General features: G+C 35.8%; 2 protein-coding genes across 3 annotated transcripts in view; one reads left to right on the top strand and one right to left on the bottom strand.

Moving 5' to 3' along the window:
* The window catches only part of FGFBP3 (fibroblast growth factor binding protein 3), a 122,535-nt gene that overhangs the window by 44,322 nt on the left and 58,963 nt on the right, over positions 1–19,250 (bottom strand). The gene's annotated exons all lie outside the window — the stretch shown is intronic.
* Positions 1–19,250, top strand: part of BTAF1 (B-TFIID TATA-box binding protein associated factor 1) — an 83,152-nt gene that overhangs the window by 35,545 nt on the left and 28,357 nt on the right. For both annotated transcript variants that reach the window (XM_061171101.1, XM_061171170.1), the window contains exons 15-19: positions 11,213–11,317; positions 12,437–12,586; positions 12,881–13,023; positions 13,289–13,463; positions 14,809–15,012. In XM_061171101.1, the coding sequence (XP_061027084.1) occupies positions 11,213–11,317; positions 12,437–12,586; positions 12,881–13,023; positions 13,289–13,463; positions 14,809–15,012 (777 nt within the window). The remainder of the gene's footprint in view (positions 1–11,212; positions 11,318–12,436; positions 12,587–12,880; positions 13,024–13,288; positions 13,464–14,808; positions 15,013–19,250) is intronic.

Raw genomic sequence — 19,250 nt, 5'->3', positions numbered from 1 at the left:
TGTCTTTTTGTGACTTGATAGCTCATTTCTTTTTATCACTGAATAATGTTCCATTGTATGGATGTCACACAGTTCATATATTCACCTATTGAAGGATATTTTTGTTTCTTTCTGTTTGGGCCATTACGAACAAAGTTTTAAACATTCGTGTGCAGGTTTTTGTATGGGCGTAGTTTTCAGTGCACTTGGGTAAATACCAAGGAGCACAATTGCTGGATCATATAGTAAGAGTATGTTTAATTTTATAAGAAAGTGCCTTCCAAAAGTGGCTGCACCATTTTACATTTCCACCAGCAGTGAATGAGAGTTTCTGTTGCTCTACATCCTCTCCCAGCATTTGATGTTGTCAGTGTTGCGGATTTTAGCCTTTCTAATAAGTGTATAGTGGTATCTCACTATAGTTTTAATTTGCAGTTCCCTAATGATATATGATGTTAAACATCTTTTCATATGCTTTTTACCATCTATATTTCTTCTTTAATGAAGTGTTCAGATCTTTTCCCCATTTTTAAATTGGGTTGTTTTCTTATTGTTGAATTTTAAGATTTCTTTGTATATTTTGTATACGAGTTCTTCATTGTTCTTTTAAGCCTTTCTGTTCTTTATAAGGTGATTAAGCCACCTGCAGTCTCTTTTGAACTTAACTTTTGTGGTTTTATTTCTTTAGTAATGTCAACCTTATTTACATTATTAGGAAATCAGGTATTTCATATAAATCAGTTTTCTAAATAGTTGAAACATACTTTTTTGCCACCAAAAATAGCTACCCATTAAAATCATTGACAAACCTGGTTACCATCTTAAAGTATATTAAACATGAGTTAATATTTTTTGATGAATGAGTCACCAATATGATTTATTGGTCAATAGTGTGCTTGCTTATTACGGTATACCGTGGGAATATTGAGATACATGAGTCACACTGCTTCTTTTTCAGTTGCTTTTTCCTAGGTTTTTTTTTTTTTTTTTTCTCTCAGCTGTCAATTGTGATTTCTCACTTTTGTCCGTCTTAATAAAATCTGGCTCCTCCTCCGATGTTTCAAAATTTTTTGATCCCAAAATTGCTCCAAATCCCCTTCTAAATTTTTTTAGCCCCTCAATGATTGGTTGGTTTGTTTGTTTTTTTAATACATTTATTTATTTATTTATTTATTTATTTATTTATTTATTTATTTATTTATGGCTGCATTGGGTCTTCATTGCTGCGCGTGGGCTTTCTCTAGTTGAGGCGAGTGGGGGCTACTCTTGGTTGCGGTGCGCGGGCTTCTCATTGTGGTGGCTTCTCTTGTTGCGCAGCACGGGCTCTAGGCGCGTGGGCTCAGTAGTTGTGGTGCGTGGGCTTAGTTGCTCCGCGGCATGTGGGATCTTCCTGGACCAGGGCTGGAACCCTTGTCCCCTGCATTGGCAGGCGGATTCTTAACCACTGCGCCACCAGGGAAGTCCTCAATGATTGTTGATATTGGCTATTAAAATTATGTGGCTGTGAAAACATCTCTACGATGTTCTGTGATGTTGATTTCTTTTTATTCGGGGTTTTATTTATTTATTTATTTGTTTAGGTCCTTTGACCAAATTTGAATTTGCCTTTACTGGCTCGTAAATGAATGCTTTGGCCTTAGCATATGTAAAAGATTGATGATGATGACTGTCATTTCTTATACCAGAACTCTGTTGTGTTTGTATGTGATTTGTGGTACGTCAGCCATCACTTATGCATAGGCCCTCAATATTTGTTAAATAAATTTATATAAAATTCAGTGCAGGGTGTTACGGGAAATAAGAAAAAAATCCTACATGGTTCTTACCTTGAAAATATTTATGGTATGATTGTGATAAGACTCTTATGTAATAAGTTTAATAACCTCTGCAAATAAATAATGGAAGACCAGAATATGATAGGTGTCAGGAAGCAGCATTGAAGGCTAGACTAAGTGCTGAAAGATCAGGATTTGGGTGATAAGGTTAAAAAAAGTCATCTTCCCTTACTTCTTCCTATTTAACATCTAATATCTTTAAGACATACTTCTATAAGCGTCTCATTTTTCTGAATAATATGTCAGTTTCAAATTAGGCAAGTTATACAGACTGTATTGAACAAAAGAGCTTTTCCAGTCTCCTCCTTTTAGACATTTAAATCTATCCTGCTTCCATATCTTCCATCCAGTTATTCTGATATGTGCACAATCCTATATTTTTCTAGGTCTTAATGTTTATTGTATTTCCTATGCCCTTTTTTTCTTTCTTTTAACATCTTTATTGGAGTATAATTGCTTTACAATGGTGTGTTAGTTTCTGCTTTATAACAAAGTGAATCAATTGTACATATACATATGTTCCCATATCTCTTCCCTCTTGCATCTCCCTCCCTCCCACCCTCCCTATCCCACCCCTCTAGGTGGTCACAAACCACTGAGCTGATCTCCCTGTGCTATGCGGCTGCTTCCCACTAGCTATCTATTTTATGTTTGGTAGTGTATATATGTCCATGCCACTCTCTCACTTTGTCACAGCTTACCCTTCCCCCTCCCCATATCCTCAAGTCCTCCAGAGTGAAGTAAGTCAGAAAGAGAAAAACAAATACCGTATGCTAACACATATATATGGAATCTAAGAAAAAAAAAAAAAAAGGTCATGAAGAACCTAGGGGTAAGACGGGAATAAAGATCCTATGTCCTTTTGTGTTTGTTATCTATGCCTCTTCTTTTTCTCTTCTTAAAAAATTTTTAATGGTGTCACTAATGAAATTTCCCATTGTTACTATCTATCCTGTATCTTCAGAGTGTCTTTTTTACTGAAAGCATTGCTGTCAGTGAAACAATATTGATGCATGTAGATTATTTTGTGCTTCGTCACTGCCCTGAGCCTTGCTCTCCAGTAGCCTCACCATTGGAGGCTGTAGTTATGGCGCATATCACCCACTCTCAGTACATTCCACTTTTGGGCCCCCACATATATCCTTTACTATTTCGTTTGATTTTTTGTTCTGTTTTTTTCCCCAAATAATACTATAAAGCCAAACCCTTTCAGATTACTTTTTTTACTACCACCACCTCTTTTTCATTTTTTTAATTTTGGGAAATTATTTAAATAGAAAAAAGAGGGAATTATAAAACAACATTCATCTATCCACTATCCATACTTGGCATTTGTTATAATTCTTACTTGCTTCAAGTTTTTGTCATCAAAAATGTAAAGAATAAATTGTAACCCGCTTAGAACATCACCTATTTTCTAATTTACCCATTTTCTTTCTTCTGTATATTTATAAAAAAATATTATTGTCCTTTCCCTAATAGTTGGCTCTTTAAGGTTTGGAATCAGTCTTTGTATATTTAGTTTCTACGCAGTCATAGTATTTTTAAAAGGGGAGAATTTGAGTTAAGTCTCAGGATAATTTGGGGGACCATAGCCTCGTTTACTTGCAAACTTGTTAGTAATCTGTCATTGCCTACTACATTAGAATTAAATTCCTGTCTTTCTTGTTCTTCTGTTATTTGGCTCTTGTCAGCCTTTTCCTCTGCTATTCCCTAATATGTAACCTGGAGTTAAGAAAATTGTCCACGTCTACCCCTGTATCCCAGTTGTAACCATGTTACGTTCTTTTGATCAGCGTATCTTTGTACATGGCTCATCACCAACACTGCCCGCCCCCAGCCACACATACATTTTCTCTCTGAAATATTAGCTCCGTTTCTTCCTCTCTGTAACTTTCCTTCAGGGAACAGGTCCAATCTCTAGGGCCATAAAGTTATTCTGACTTCTACAACTCACTATGATTTTTTTTTATCTAAAACATTATTTAAATAAAGTCATTATGCAGTGAAAAACATTTATTTAATGGTTATTGTTAATCTTGTGATTTTGGCAACATTATTTGCTTTCTGAGAAGATAGCAGAGTAAACCATGTCTGATGCTTTTATCTGTTATTGTGTTCCTCCCATGGCATTACCTGATAGTTATTATAGATTGATTAATAGCTATGTACAGACTCTTGTAATGCAAGCCCATGGTCTCTTACCTGCAGTTTTGAAATCCAGCACTTTTGTAAGTTGGGTCAACTTATAAAACTACTTATTTGGCAGAAAAACCTGACCATTCTGAATAGAGGCTATTTATATAAGTCTTTATCCTACTTAATGTGCCTATTCACAAATTTTGCTGCAGAACTATTAATATATTTTATTCAGGTGCTGCCTCAGACTCTGTTGAGGATATTACATAACATATGGTATATACAACCTCATTACTGTTCTAAAATTTGAAAAAATTCTGAATTTTAAAACATATTTGGCTCCAGGGAATTTGGACTGCAGATGTTAGGCCTATTGTGACAATAAAATCTACCTTCATATAACTTGCCTTACTTCTTTCTGAGCTGCTTTCTATCACTGTTGTTTCCTCTTCAGTGGTTTAATGAAAAGATCCCTTAACTAAACAGAGAATCTGGGTTCTAACCTTAGCTCTACCATTTGTTAGGTTTATGACCTTGATCAAGTTTATTTAACCCTCTGGTGATAATCTCTATTGATCCTTTTTCAGAGTTATATATTGACCAAGTAAGATAATGTATATGAAAGTGCTTTAATTCTGTACAAATACAAATTATTGATAGTACAGACATAACCATAATAATTAACACTTGTACTTCTGGGAAATCTTTCCTAACAATTTCAAAATCTTATTTGTATTCTAGGGTGTAAGAATGATATTTAATTGTAGTAATAATCAGGCTATTATTGAGAGCTTAACTTTACGCTGTGAATTTCAGTAAGCACTATAAATGGGGTGGCTGTTGCCATTCCTATTTTGCAGATGCGGGAACTGATGATCAAAAATTAAGAAACCTTCCCAAGCTCACAGCTACACATCTCATAGTAAGCGACTCAGCTCAGATTTAGATCCAATTCTCGCTGACTTTCAGCTTCTAGTTTTAGAAGACAAAATAGAATGTGTCTCTTGAATTACTTTCCCATTTCTGAATATGAAGTCACCTTAAGTCCAAAGTGAAAAAAACTTCAGAGCTAATTTACTAGTTAGCTCAGTTTTGGTTTCAGTTCTAGCTTCTCAACCTATTCCCCTCAATAATTCCAAGGTAATTTGGTGAGGCCAAACCTCACTGTAGCTCAGTGCATCAGTACCTCATAAAGACTGATGCCTCTGTTCCATTGGAAGTATTTTGATTATCTTTAGTAATTTTGTGTTTTGTTTTGCTTTGTAAAACCAGAAGACTTTATAAGGAAGATATCCTAAATCTTAAAATTTATCCGATCATAAGTGTGTATGCATAGCACAGGGAGATCAGCTCGATGCTTTGTGACGACCTAGAGGGGTGGGATAAGGAGGGTGGGAGGGAGGCTCAAGAGGGAGGGGGTATGGGGATATATGTATACATACAGCTGATTCACTTTGTTGTACAGCAGAAACTAACACAACAACATAGTAAAGCAATTATACTCCAGTAAAGATGGGAAAAGAAAAGTGCGTATGCAGACCTGCTCATCTCTAAAATGTTTTTGTATAGAATCACAGTTAATATAGTTGTTTATGAAATAATAAACTCTCATTTCTTTTGTTTATTTATTTGGCCGTACCATGCAGCCTGCAGGATCTTAGTTCCCTGATTACGGATCAAATCCGGGCCCCCGGCAGTGGAAGCACAGAGTTCTAACCACTGGACTGCCAGGGAATTCCCGAAATCTCATTTCTATTAGACTTCCATGTGACATACCTTGGCATCTGTGAAAATAAATTGTTTAATCCCTGTGCCTTTACCTCTGTTGTTAACATATGAAAGTATTGGCAAGCCTGGCTTCTCAGGGAGTATGAAATAAGACCTCTTAAGCAAACCAAATTAATTTCATTTGGTAATGACTTAAAATCAAGATGTAACTTTTTTTTTTGCTGAACTAGGAGCTTGACAAAGTGAAGTAATTAATCACTTGCTTTTCCCTTTTTTTTAAAATTATTTTTTATTGGAATATAGTTGATTTACAATGTTGTGTTAGTTTCTGCTGTACAGCAAAGTGAATCAGTTATACATACCCATATATTCACTCTTTTTAGATTCTGTTCTCATATGGGTCATTACTTGTTTTTCCTTTCTATAGACTATTTATTCATGTGAGTTTATCTATGAATGTATATGTCTATCAGTGAACTACTTTACTGGAATGTCTAGATTAATTAGTCTTGATAACCACTATCTGTTTTAACCAGAACTCAACTTCACGATCTAGGAAAATATGCTTCTGGACATTAATCTCTAGTTTAGCCATGTTTTGTTGACTGGGTCAACTTTTCCATTCCATTTGCATCAGAGTCACTTTGTAAGTCAATCCAGAACTTCAATACATACAGTATCGATTTTTGTTTGAAAGGCAAGCATTAGCATGACGCTTATATTTCGCATGAAGACATACATGAGATTGAGTTGGAATCTGGGGCATACTTAGTCCAGGATGTAAGAAAATTTAACATATGCATATGTAGAGAAGGAAAGAAAGACCAAAAGAATAGAGCTGACTAAGACTTTGGCATTTGAGAACATTAACATAATTAGGTATTGACCAGATTTTATAAAGGTATGAAAAGAGGAGAGCAAAGTTTATATATTTAGTTGACTTTCAATAAATATTGGTTGGACAAATAAATAAAACAAGGCATAAGTTGTCTAAATATAGAACTGGGTTTGTTTTTGTTTTTGGCAGTGGGCCAAAATAGGATTTCAGACCAAATTAGTGGAAGAACACAGAACTCAGTATGATTCATCACTTTGTTGTAGCTTCTTTCCAGATTTTCTTCCCTGCAACCCCAGATCATTTGATATGGAGATAGAAATGATGATGCATTTGCCTGCAGGCAGGAATCACGTGTTCATGGTAATGATAATCAGATTGCTGCTTTTTTTCCACATCTGCCCACTTTGTGGGTGTGCTTGTGGGAAGATAAAAGAGGGGGCATAGCAAAATGGTACTGGCAAGATCTTATCCCACCTAAGATACCAATTTTGCCAGTTAGGGATTCATTGCCAACTACAGTTGTGGAAAATTTTGCATATTACCAACTATTCCCTGTGACTTTGGACCATTCCCCTAAGCAAGGTGTATTTATTCAACAGATATTTTAGTGCCTACCGTGTGCCTATAATTTTCTAGATACTTATTGGTAAGAGACAAGGTCTCTGCCCTTCTGTAGAGCTTAAGACAGGAAACTAAGCAAGACAGGAGAAGACAACTAGACAAGCCCTTAAAATTATATAATGGTCATTTCATAAAACTATCAATACATAATGAGGTAAGTATCTGGTAGGGGAAGAAGACAGTGCTACTGGATCCTCACTAGTGAGGTAAGTAAAGGTCAGGGAAGTATCTAGCTAAAAGTGAAGTTGAAACTGAGACCTGAAGGATGAGTGGAATTTAACCAGGTAAAGAGCAGGGTAACAGTCAGAGGAAGGAACATGTGTTAAACTCTGGGAGTAGGAGTGAGCATGATGGCACTAAAGAGGAAGTGAAAGGAAATTGGTCCGGCTGAAGGATAGAGTGTAAGGGGGTATAGATGGCTAGAAGTTTAACCTTGATTTTCTGGTACAATGACATGTCTGATAGGCTTTTGTTTGTCATCAGCTTTCCTTATTAGTTCCATGAAGGCAGAACACAGGAGGGAACACCAATCTGAATAAAGGAGCTGGAAAGAGACTGCCCCATTCTCATCAAATTAAATAACTGTCCATTATTCCCCTGAGTAATTCCCATAAATGCCCTCCCCTCCATCTGACCCTCAGTATAGAAATGTTGGGGACCACGTTTAGCACTAACATAAAGCGCTAATATTATGTTAATTATTTAACACAAACCAAAAGATTTTTTTTAAAAGCCCTCTTGAAACATGAATTTACTTATAACTTGAGTTGTAGTAGTCCAGGTTATAGTTAATTTAAACCTGGTGAAATAAACAGTCTGTGGTAGGAATTTTTCTGTATTTTAGATTGCATTCTGCTAGACTAATACTAAAGTCGTCAGAACTTTCCAGACTTTGCCTAAGATCAGGAGGGAAATTTTTGACTAGTACTCCAAGTTAGTAGCATACTAGAAGTCTATTGACTATTTTTTAAAATTTTGGGATGGAAAATCCCAAGGTGGTTAATGTCTAAAGGACTGAAAGTACTACACCCCTCACTGTACCCCACTCCCCAACCAATTTAATTTAATAAACTATAAATAAAAACAACATTAGGTTACCTGCCTAAATCATTGTCTACTGGAAGACAGGCACAAAATTAATGAAAGCAGGTGGACCAGCTTTCAGATTTGCAAGAGGAAAGTTGACTCTGGATGGGCCAAATGGTACTTAGCGATATTTTGAGAAAATACTAATAGTAAGCTAAAGCGTGTAACTTTTTGCAACTGTATCTAAAAGGAGATGCTTGCACAGTTGTTTAGATGGACTGAATTTGGCCTACGGTTGTCTTCCCAACTTGTATTTTGTATCTTGTATTTTCTGCTAGGCAGACTTTATGTTGTGCTACTGGAGAATCTGCGTTTTTTAAAATACTGGTTCCTGTGATGATGGTGATCTGCATATTCTGGGTTGGGTTTTTTTTGTTTGGTTAGGTTTTTGGTTTCTCTTTATTTTTTAAATTTTATTTTTCTGTTTATTTATTGACTTTACTTTTTTTTTTTTAATTTATTTATTTTTGGCTGCGTTGGGTCTTCGTTGCTGTGCGTGGGCTTTCTTTTTAGTTGCGGTGAGTGGGGGCTACTCTTCATTGCCGTGCACAGGCTTGTCATTGTGGTGGCCTCTCTCGTCTTGGAGCACCGGCTCTAGGTGCGCAGGCTCTAGAGCGCAGGCTCAGTAGTTGTGGCGCACGGGCCTAGCTGCTCTGCAGCATGTGGGATCTTCCTGAACCAGGGCTCGAACCCGTGTCCTCTGCATTAGCAGGCGGATTCCTAACCACTGCGCCACCAGGGAAGCCCTGACTTTACTTTTTAGAGCAAAATTAAACAAAGTACAGAGTGCCCATCCATATACCTCCTACCCTCCCCCAAACACACCTTCTCCCACCATCAGCATCCCACACCAGAATGATACATTTGTTACAGTCAGTAAACGAACGTTGACATATCATTATCAGCTAGTCCATAGTTTATATTAGGCTTCACTCTTTTTTTTGGCTGCGCCACACAGCTTGCAGAATCTTAGTTTCCCAACCAGGGATTGAACCCTGGCCCTTGGCGGTGAAAATGCGGAGTCCTAACCACTGGACTGCCAGGGAATTCCCTAGGCTTCACCCTTGATGTTGTACGTTCATTTTGCTGATTTTGACAAATGTGACATCTCTCCATCATTATTGTATCATACAGAATAGTTTCTCTACCCTAAAAACGCCCTGTGCTCTTTCATCCCTTTCTTCCCCTGGTTGTTTTTAATAATTATAAAGTAGAATTTACTACAGTAACAAAGATTATAGCCTGAGAAGACTACTACAATTTATATTACATTCATTGTTTGTAAATACAGGGGAAAAATCTTCCTCTATAGGTGTGGCTTTGGGATCTACAAGCAACTATTTGGATTTCCAGTGATGGGGTTAGGGAAGAATTAAGAGAGTTGGTAAATATGGTGGGGAGAAATGAGAAGAAATTATGGGAGAGTAATACCAAATTATTTGGTTATTGCTATTACAGCTTTCCTAATTCTGTTAAGATTGTCCCTAATTCTCTCTGCTGAGAAAAGAAAGAGAACTTTTCTTCTTTCCAATTTCCCTTTCCCTTTCAATGGAAAGTAGTTAAGGCATAGCAAATCAGTGAGTAGGCTCCCCCAGCTGATGATTTTGCAGTCTGTTTTAAACTTCTTTCAAACCATTTTGAGAAACATATGAAAAAGATAGGACCAGGGTTGTTAGTTTTCCACTGGCTAGAAAATTATAGGTAGCTTTCTGAGTTATACATTATCCCTAGATCTTCTGGCTTTCTGGAATTTCAGTTAAATTTTTCAAATTTCTCTTCAGTCTCTTCCAGACAACATAGTTTTTGCTTTAAAAAAAAAAAATTGTGGGGCTTCCCTGGTGGCGCAGTGGTTGAGAATCTGCCTGCCAATGCAGGGGACACGGGTTCGAGCCCTGGTCTGGGAAGATCCTACATGCCGCGGAGCAGCTGGGCCCCGTGAGCCACAATTACTGAGCTTGCGCGTCTGGAGCCTGTGCTCCGCAATGAGAGAGGCCGCGATAGTGAGAGGCCCGCGCACCGCGATGAAGAGTGGCCCCCACTTGCCACAACTAGAGAGAGCCCTAGCACAGAAACGAAGACCCAACACAGCCATAAATAAATAAATAAATAAAAATTAAAAAAAAAAAAATTGTGGAAGGAGGTGATGTTAAGTACTGTGAACTAGTTAGTAGAATTTTTAGCTCTCAACAAGCTTCTAATTTTGAACAATAGACAACATGTGAGATTCCTTTTCTTAGCATTTTTGGGCACACAATAGATATTTAATTAAGCACTGTTTGATTGCTTGATTTGGGTTGGCTTTTGAATTGTTGAGAAATTCCTTAGATAGAGGTTCTAAACCTGGGCTTAAGGAAATCCTTGAACCCCCTGAAACTGAAAGCAAAATATTATACCTAAGTGTGTATATAAGTGTATTTTTCTCAGAAAAGGTTGTGTATAGTTTTCACCAGATTTTCAAAGGGTCCCTAACCCAAAATAGATTAAGAACATTTGCCTTAATTTTGTAGTGAACTCAAAGTTGAATTTTCTAGGTTGGATATCATCTTACAATTCATTACTTGCATTAATGGTGAGCACATAGAACTTAAACTGTTTAGCACAGCAGCAGTAATCTGATCATTTGTCAAATTTCTCTGACTGAGCAGTGATATATAATGTAACCAAAGAGTTGTTGCTGGTTAGAGCGTGCTCCCATATAGAGGATGATTTCAATTTATTAGAAGCAAAATTCAGTGTTGTTAATCATAATCAAACTTTCTCCAGCTTCCTAGCGATTGTGTGCCATTTAATTTCTCCAAACCATTGGAATAATAAATGCGGTATTGTTGCTCCAGAATCTTGTAAAAATTTATCACCAGTTGAACATTTTTGATGAAGTCATACAGTCTTTTCATGGTAGTACTTCTGTTATTTGACTTATAACTTTTTAAATAAGCTAACACCAAAGAATTATATGCTATAATTTTGATTTTGTTTTTGTTTTTAGAACTCTTCATCTTGGCTTATACCTATCCTTCCTGATATGCTTCGACACATTTTTCAGTTTTGTGTTTTAGAAAGCAGCCAGGAAATTCTGGACCTCATTCACAAGGTATATGGTGAATATATCTGTACTCCTTTCCCAATATCTTGGTAGATTTAAAATTTTTTTCATAACTCTGTACTGTTGTTGATCAGGGATTTTAAGAAATTAGAAATCATCCAAGAGATTTGAATAGTCTGGAGATCTGCAAAATGAGACAAGGAAACAGGCTTCTTATGGAATATAGTAGTTAAGTCCTGGTTAGCCCTGCTGCTTGTGTGACCTACCAGGCAAACATTTTAAGCGCTTTCTTTATAGCCTCAATACAGAAAATAAAATGAAGGAAAAGACTGCTTTTCTCCATCACTCATTTTGCTGTTTATCAGCATGCTTATTGATCCTGCAAAGTATCTTTGGGATTTATTGGTAATATATAGAGTCTGATTGTCATAGTTTAGACTTGTACCTTTTTATTACTTAGCAAGATTGGTCATATGTGTTGGAACCTTTAAAGAATAGCCATTTGATGTATTTAATAATATTTATGGGAGCAAATGGCACCGTTGTACCTTTAAAACCTGTTAAGTTAGTCTTGAATCATTGGCCTCTGAGGTGGCTCATTGTTAACAGCCTTGGGTTAACATTGGTTTTATTTCTACATGCTGGCCCTAGCCCATTTAATGCTAGGCGTCAAAAAAGATGCTTTATTGAGTAAGATCATGAATCAAGACTTATACTGTTCTTAATTTATACTAGGATATTACTACCTCTAAATTTAGCAGAGGTTATTTATCAGGAGCTATTATATATTGAAGCAGTGTTGAATATAGGACTGCATATTGAGCTTTATGATACACACAAAGGATTTCATAGACTTACTGAGATTTTGGTAACTGTTATTTTTATGGGTATCCTTTTTTTAAAATGATTTTCATAAAATACTGAGGAAAATATTTTGTATTCCTTTTTTAAAAAACTTTCTCTTGTATTACTTTTTTTTTAGTATATGAACCTACCTACCCAAAAACTGTATTTAAAAATAAGCCTCTATATTGAATTTTAAAATTAATCTCTGTGCTATTTCCTACTTTTTTTTTTTTTTGATTCAGTATCCCTAAAAATAAATATTAGGTTTTTTTAGGCCTTGCTAGAAAAATTTCACTCTCTTGTTCCCTTTTCATTCTGCAGGTTTGGATGGAATTGTTGAGCAAGGCTTCAGTTCAGTATGTGGTAGCAGCTGCTTGTCCGTGGATGGGTGCTTGGCTTTGCTTAATGATGCAGCCTTCTCATTTACCTATTGATTTAAATATGTTGCTGGAAGTAAAAGCTAGAGCCAAGGTAAGTGTAGAGGGACATAATGTATTTGTATGTTCAACTCATAATTATTAATACAGTAACCATGTAAGAAATCTGTATTGCTTTATTATAAGCATGATATCATTATTGTAACATAAGGAAAAATTATATCATTAGAACCTTGACAAAATGCATAGCAATTTTAATCCATTAAAATTTTGTGAAAAGAACTGTATTTTACTGGGATTATAACAAATGAGAGTGTTTTTGATGTTGTCTATTAAATTTTAATGGTTAATCTTTAATTATTGTTTTCTTCCCCCTTATTCCCTCTAGGAAAAAACAGGTGGTAAGGTGCGTCAAGGCCAAAGCCAGAGTAAAGAAGTACTTCAGGAGTACATTGCAGGTGCAGACACCATCATGGAAGACCCCGCCACCAGGGATTTTGTTGTTATGCGGGCTAGAATGATGGCAGCCAAGTAAGTATACATAAACTCAAAAGTCATTTAACCAAAAGATTCCTCTGATGTGTCTGTCAGTCTTTCCTCCATCACACTAGTTACAGAGTAGGAAAAAAATTAAAGCATAAGAAAACGTTTTTAATTTTTTTGAAGTTTTAAAAATAAGATTTGTATATTTTTATGAAGATAAGATAGGAGTTATGTCTTCCTTGGGAAAAGTTATAGCTTCAATAGGGGAAACTTCAAGCAATTCTATAGTAACTTCTTTTTTTCTCCCTCTTAGGTTGTTAGGAGCACTTTGTTGTTGTATTTGTGATCCAGGTGTAAATGTGGTAACCCAAGAAATTAAACCAGCTGAATCCCTTGGCCAGTTACTACTCTTCCATTTGAACTCCAAATCTGCCTTACAGAGAATTAGTGTAGCTTTGGTAATCTGTGAATGGGCTGCTTTACAGAAGGTAAGATTTTGCCCAAAAATAAATGAAGACAATTTAAACCAGTTTCCATTAGCTGTTAGGATTATTTTCATTATATTTTACAAACAGAAAAGTGAAAATTGTCTCTGTATAAAAATCCGACATTTATAGAAAAGTATTCCAAATTATATTGCAACATTGTTTCTCATTTGCCTTTAACCCTAGACTTTTTTCTTAGAACCCCCAGTCTTGTACCTGAGAACTACAAAAGATAAGAGGCTTTGAGTGATAGAAATCCATTTTTATGAGTAGTAGCAAGGGCAGATTTTTGGTCACAGGAAGAATAAAATCTCCACATTTAAGCACAAATCTTTATGTTTCCAAATAAGCCATTCCCTTGCAGCCCCTTTAATTTTTAACTTCTAGTAAGACATATGATTTTATGTAAGACTTGCTTCTGTAAATCAGAGAAACTTCCTGCTGGCTTTGTTTATTCCATTGACTGGAATTCTGGAAATTTAACTGTCTGCACTTGCTGTGAGAGCTGCTTGTTACTGCCTCTTAGCAGTTTGTCAAAGCTGTGTCTAAAAGTAATTGAGCCATGCTCTATTGCAACTGAAACCCCAGCTTTGCCTCTGGAAAGAAGCAAGGCTCATCTGTTTTTAGGCAGGACTCGGTGTGCTGGAGAGGCAGTGATGCTCTGTTTTTGTGCCTCTCAGACTCAGCAGCAAGTGTTGACAGTTCGGTTTCTGGACCCTCACAGAGCTTCTCTGGACTTACTCTGTGAAGCCCAGGCTGATCACCCAGATCCCACAGAACCCCTCATGGCTCACCACTGAGGTCATTCCCCCTCTGGTTGGGGCAGGCAACAACCAGAGAGAGTGGGAAGGGTTAGTTAAATTTGGGGGCAGGTAAGTAGCTTTTAAATTATATATCCATTTCTACAGTATGGCATGTGAAGCTATGGGTTCAACTGTTAAGAAATCTAATGAGTTTTTAAATAACATGTTTAGTGCATGCTAATTAAGTGTTCTTTTCTGACTGATTTCTTTTTACAGTTGTATATTTTAAAATCTGTGCTACGTAATATATATGTAAACTTGGAATAAATTCAGAATAAAGTAAGAGTAATTAAGTGGAAAATTTAATGGAATTGTAATAGTTCCATGTGCATGTGCTATAGTCATTCATATTAAAATTTTAGAGTAGTTTGGGTGTGATACCTTTTATCTGTGCAACTAATAACTATGTTGTTCTGGGAGATAACAGAATATAGATTCAAAATCAATAGAAATTTAGACTTGGTAGTTTGCAAGTGAAGATTTATGCATTTCTAGAATTATGTTTACATATTTGCCCTGAATATTTGTTGTCTGTTATATTTTAGGAGTGTAGAGCTGTTACCCTAGCTGTGCAGCCACGTTTACTTGATATCCTTTCAGAACATTTATATTATGATGAAATTGCCGTTCCATTCACGCGAATGCAGAATGAGTGTAAACAGCTTATTTCATCATTAGCTGATGCACATATTGAAGTTGGTGATAGAGTAAACAACAATGTCTTTACAATTGATCAAGCTAATGACCTGGTGAGTAAAGAAGTAACCTTCTTAATTTTAGAGCATGAAATAAGGATAAGAACTTTGTCATGTCATGTTTACCACAACAACACTAATTTGTTTAATCTATTTATGGCTTGGTAGCCTGTCATCACTACCCTTTAGAAAGGTTATTTCATTGTATTGACTTTTCTTGAAATAAGAGAATGGGGAAGGGATTTTTTTTTTTTTAATCTCAGCTTTGACAAACCAATATACCTTTATTAGAAAAAACTGTTACATTTTTGTCACTTCTCAGTTTTGCTTAAGACTGGCAGAGTATACAAAAATTGATTCTATAAGTTCCTGAGTACTTCTCCTCCCCCTTGCCAACTTATAATGAAAATATTCAAACATAAGAGAATTACACAGTGAAGTCTCATATACCTACCCAACTAGATTACACAGTCAACATTTTACTAAATTTGCTTTATCACATATATATGCAACTCTCTACCCCTCTATTCAACCATTAGTCCTTCTTAATTTTTGATGCATTTTTAAGTAAGTTGCAGACAGATATCAGTACACTTAAACTAAAATTCAGTTTTTATGTTTTTTTCGTGTCATTAACTAAAATTCAGTTTTTATGTTTATTTGTTCTTTTTTGAGGTAAAACTTATGTACTATGAATTGTACAGACCTTCAATGGAACATGTGATAAATTTTAACAGAAGCATATACCTATGAAACCAAACCTCTATCAAGATACAGACAGTGCCATAACACTTGCCAGTCAATCCCCTGCCCTCAAATAACCATTGTTCTGGTTTTTCCTTCACCATAGATTACTTTTGCCTGTTCTAGAATTTCATATACATGGAATCATATACTCTGTGCTGTTTGGTGTAAGGATCTTTTTTCAGCATGATGTTTTGTAAAATAATACATGTTGTTATATGTATCACTAATTCATTCTTTTCTGTTGCTGAGTTTTCTTTCATTGTATAAATATACCACAGTTAGTGTAAGCCCTTCTCTGCTTGATGAACATTTGGGCTACTCCAAGTTTTCAGCTGTTATGAAAAGAGCTGCTATAAGCATTTTTGTACAAGTTTTTTAAAGACATATTTTCATTTCTCTTGGGTAAATACATAGGAGTGCAATTGCTGGGTCATAGGGTGAGGTGTTTATTTAGTTTTATAAAAAATTGCACTTTTCCCAAAGTGGCTGTATCATTTTACCTCCTAATCAGCAATATATGAGAGTTCTGGTTGCTCTACATCATCACCAACATTTGATGATGGTCACTCCTTGTAATTTTTGCCTTTCTGGTGGTTGTGTGATAGTGTCATTGTGGTTTTAACTTGTGTTTCCTTGATGACTAATATGTTTAACACTTTTTTATGTCTTATCGGCCATTTGTTCATCTTCCTTTCTGAAATGTCTGTTCAAATCTTTTGTCTGTTTTTAATTAGGTTGTCTTTTTATTATTGAGTTGTAGGAGTTCTTTATATATCCTGGATACCAATCCTTTGTCAGATAGATGCTTTCCGAATATTTTCTCCCAGTGTGTGGCTTGCCTTTTCATTTTCTTAATGGTGTCTTTGCATGAGCAGATATTTTTAAGTTTGATGAAGTCTAGTTTATCAGTTGTTTTCTTTTATGGTTTTTGTGTTCTGTGACCTAAGGTACCTTTTCTTATCTCCAAGTGGCAAAGTTATTCACACACATTTTCTTCTAAAGCATTGTAGTTTTAGTTTTTGTTTAATCATCCATATTTATGTTTATATATAGTGTGAAGTAGAGATTGCGTTTTGTTTTTCATATAGATATCTAATTTTTCCATCATCATTTATTGAAAAGATTTTTCTTTCCCCATGGAATTTCTTTGACACCTTTGTCAAAAATTAGTTGAAATGTTGTGTGTGTCTGTATATGGGCTCTATTTGTTCAATCTATTTGTCTGTTATGCTAGCACCAGTGTCTTGATTACTGTATCTTTGTACTTAGTAAGTCTCTGAGGTTAGGTGGTGTAAATGAGTTCTTCCTTTTATGAGTTAATCAGAAACTCAGCTGCTTCACTTGTGTTGATTCCTGTGAAAGAGCGTGCTTCATTTCTTATCCCCCTTTCTTATTGAAAAAATAATATAGTTGAAATTTTTTTTCTTCTCACCTGTGGAAAAAAAGCTAAAATTGCTCCAATTTTTTTTCTGAGTTGTTTTTCTGATTGTTGTTTTTCTATAATTTCTCCTTTTTGCCTCCCCTCCCCCATATTTTGCCTTCCTGGAATAAAATCTCAAATTTTCTTTAAGGTCTGGGTTCCCTTTTACTGTTTCTGACAACATTTCTTTTTAAAGCTGTTACATGGACTCTTAAAAGCTTTTCTTATTCAAACCTCTCACTCACTCCCCAGTGAAACTACTATTCTGTTTCATCAGCTTCCTTAGTCCAGTGGTTTTTGACCTGGGATATCAGAGTCTCTAGAAGAGCATATTTGAGGGAAGAGCAATTTTAAAAGATTAGTCTTGGCCTTGGCTAAGAGCCACTGCTCTTTGTAACTTTCTTTGCATCCCTATTTTATTCTTACCTGCAAAATATAGGCATTTCCTGAAGGTCTTCCTTTGTCTGTCACCATTCTCACAATTTAGTTCTTATCCATGTACTGTGCTATCTTCTCTTGATCTTTTATGTTCTTCAATTAGGCATTTTTGCTTGGATATCTCACTGTCATTTCAAACTTAACACAACCAAAATTGGGATTTATTTTTTAACAGAAAATAGCCCTTTTTATCCACAGTCTCCAATCTTGTTAACATTTCCTTTCAGAAAGTTTCATATGTTTATCCTTTCTCTGTTTCCATCAACACAACCCAGTCAAAGGCCTTAGTGCTTTATGACTAGGTCCTGACTCATCTCTAAGGCTCCAGGCAGTCTCTGGTTCATTCCATCCTGCATGCTTTGCCACACTAATAAAATTCTTAGTGCCACTCTGAACACATCCCTCCCCTACTTAAAAACATTATTTTCTTTTTCCTTGATTTTAGTTTTTTTCTTTCTTACTTTCAACACCTTCTCTAAATTCCCCATCTCTTTTCTCCTCATTATTTCTCAAACTTCCTCCACTTAAGACTAGTTTTTCTCTTGCAGAAGTACACCGCCCTCACCTACTTTCTTTGCTTCACTCATTCTCACTTTGGTGTCTGAGCTCCTCTTTCCTTTGCCAGAAATTCCCTACCCTCCAGCCTCTGTGCTCATCCCAAGTTCATCTCTTGACATTCCTTCATCACCCTGTGCTCAGGCTGTGGTAAGCTGTTGTCAGTTCATTGGACAATGCCTTGCTTTGCACTCCCTACACCTCACTCTGTTTGCCAAGATGTCCCCATAACTCCAGACTTATCCATTGTTTAAAAACGTAGCATAAGTGTTAACCGCCTCTGGCAAGCCTTCACTACTTTTGTCTCCTAAGAAGAGTTAAGCTACCCTTGTGCTGCCACAGCAACTTGCACTTACCTCAGTTTCATGTTACATTGTCTTAATTGTTTACTAATGTATCTGTCTCCCACATTAGTCTCAACATTTTTTGAGTGTATGAAGACATTGGTTTTACTCATCTTTTAGTATTACTCATTAAGTATTTGTTGAATGAATGAATTTGGGATAATTGGAAAGCTTTTCCTAAGCTGCCTAGAATCATTGAAAATTGACAGAAGCCTAGTGTATTTAGGACAATGTTTTTAAACTTTTAGTAGTGAAACCTGTTTCAAATAATCTTATGCAAAGCTTGAACACATAAAACAGACAAAGCAAAGGGGAGAGCATAAGCTAGAAGTGGTATGTGATCGTGTTCCTTTGTAGAGATCAAGATGAAGCAGATACAGCTCAATTTAAAGTCTTTGGTATTTTATAATGATAAAAGAAGATCTTATTTGTGTGCCTGTTTTGCTTTTTATAATAGAGGTTGGCATTATCAGTCTTGTCCATAAGGGAATTGATTATTTCTAAGTCTGAAAAATTGGGTTCTCCATTTAAAAAAAAGTTAGGTTCTTTAATGTTACAGGCTTTTCTGACCAACATTGATCAGATTGGATCTATTTATGGAGCCTCTTTATGATTGCAGTTACCTATCAAACAAGAAGACTATTTTTGTTATGTAATCCACCACACAGTCTTTAAATGATAATTTAAAAAATGTGCGCACACAGAAACTTGTACATAAATGTTCATAGCAACATTATTTGTAATAGCTAAAAGGTGGAACCAACCCATCCGTTCATCAACTAATGAAT

Source organism: Eubalaena glacialis, chromosome 1 (assembly GCF_028564815.1).
Source record: "Eubalaena glacialis isolate mEubGla1 chromosome 1, mEubGla1.1.hap2.+ XY, whole genome shotgun sequence".
NCBI lineage: Eukaryota > Metazoa > Chordata > Mammalia > Artiodactyla > Balaenidae > Eubalaena > Eubalaena glacialis.
Note: the sequence above shows the minus strand (reverse complement) of the source record. Positions and strands in the feature narration are given on the sequence as shown.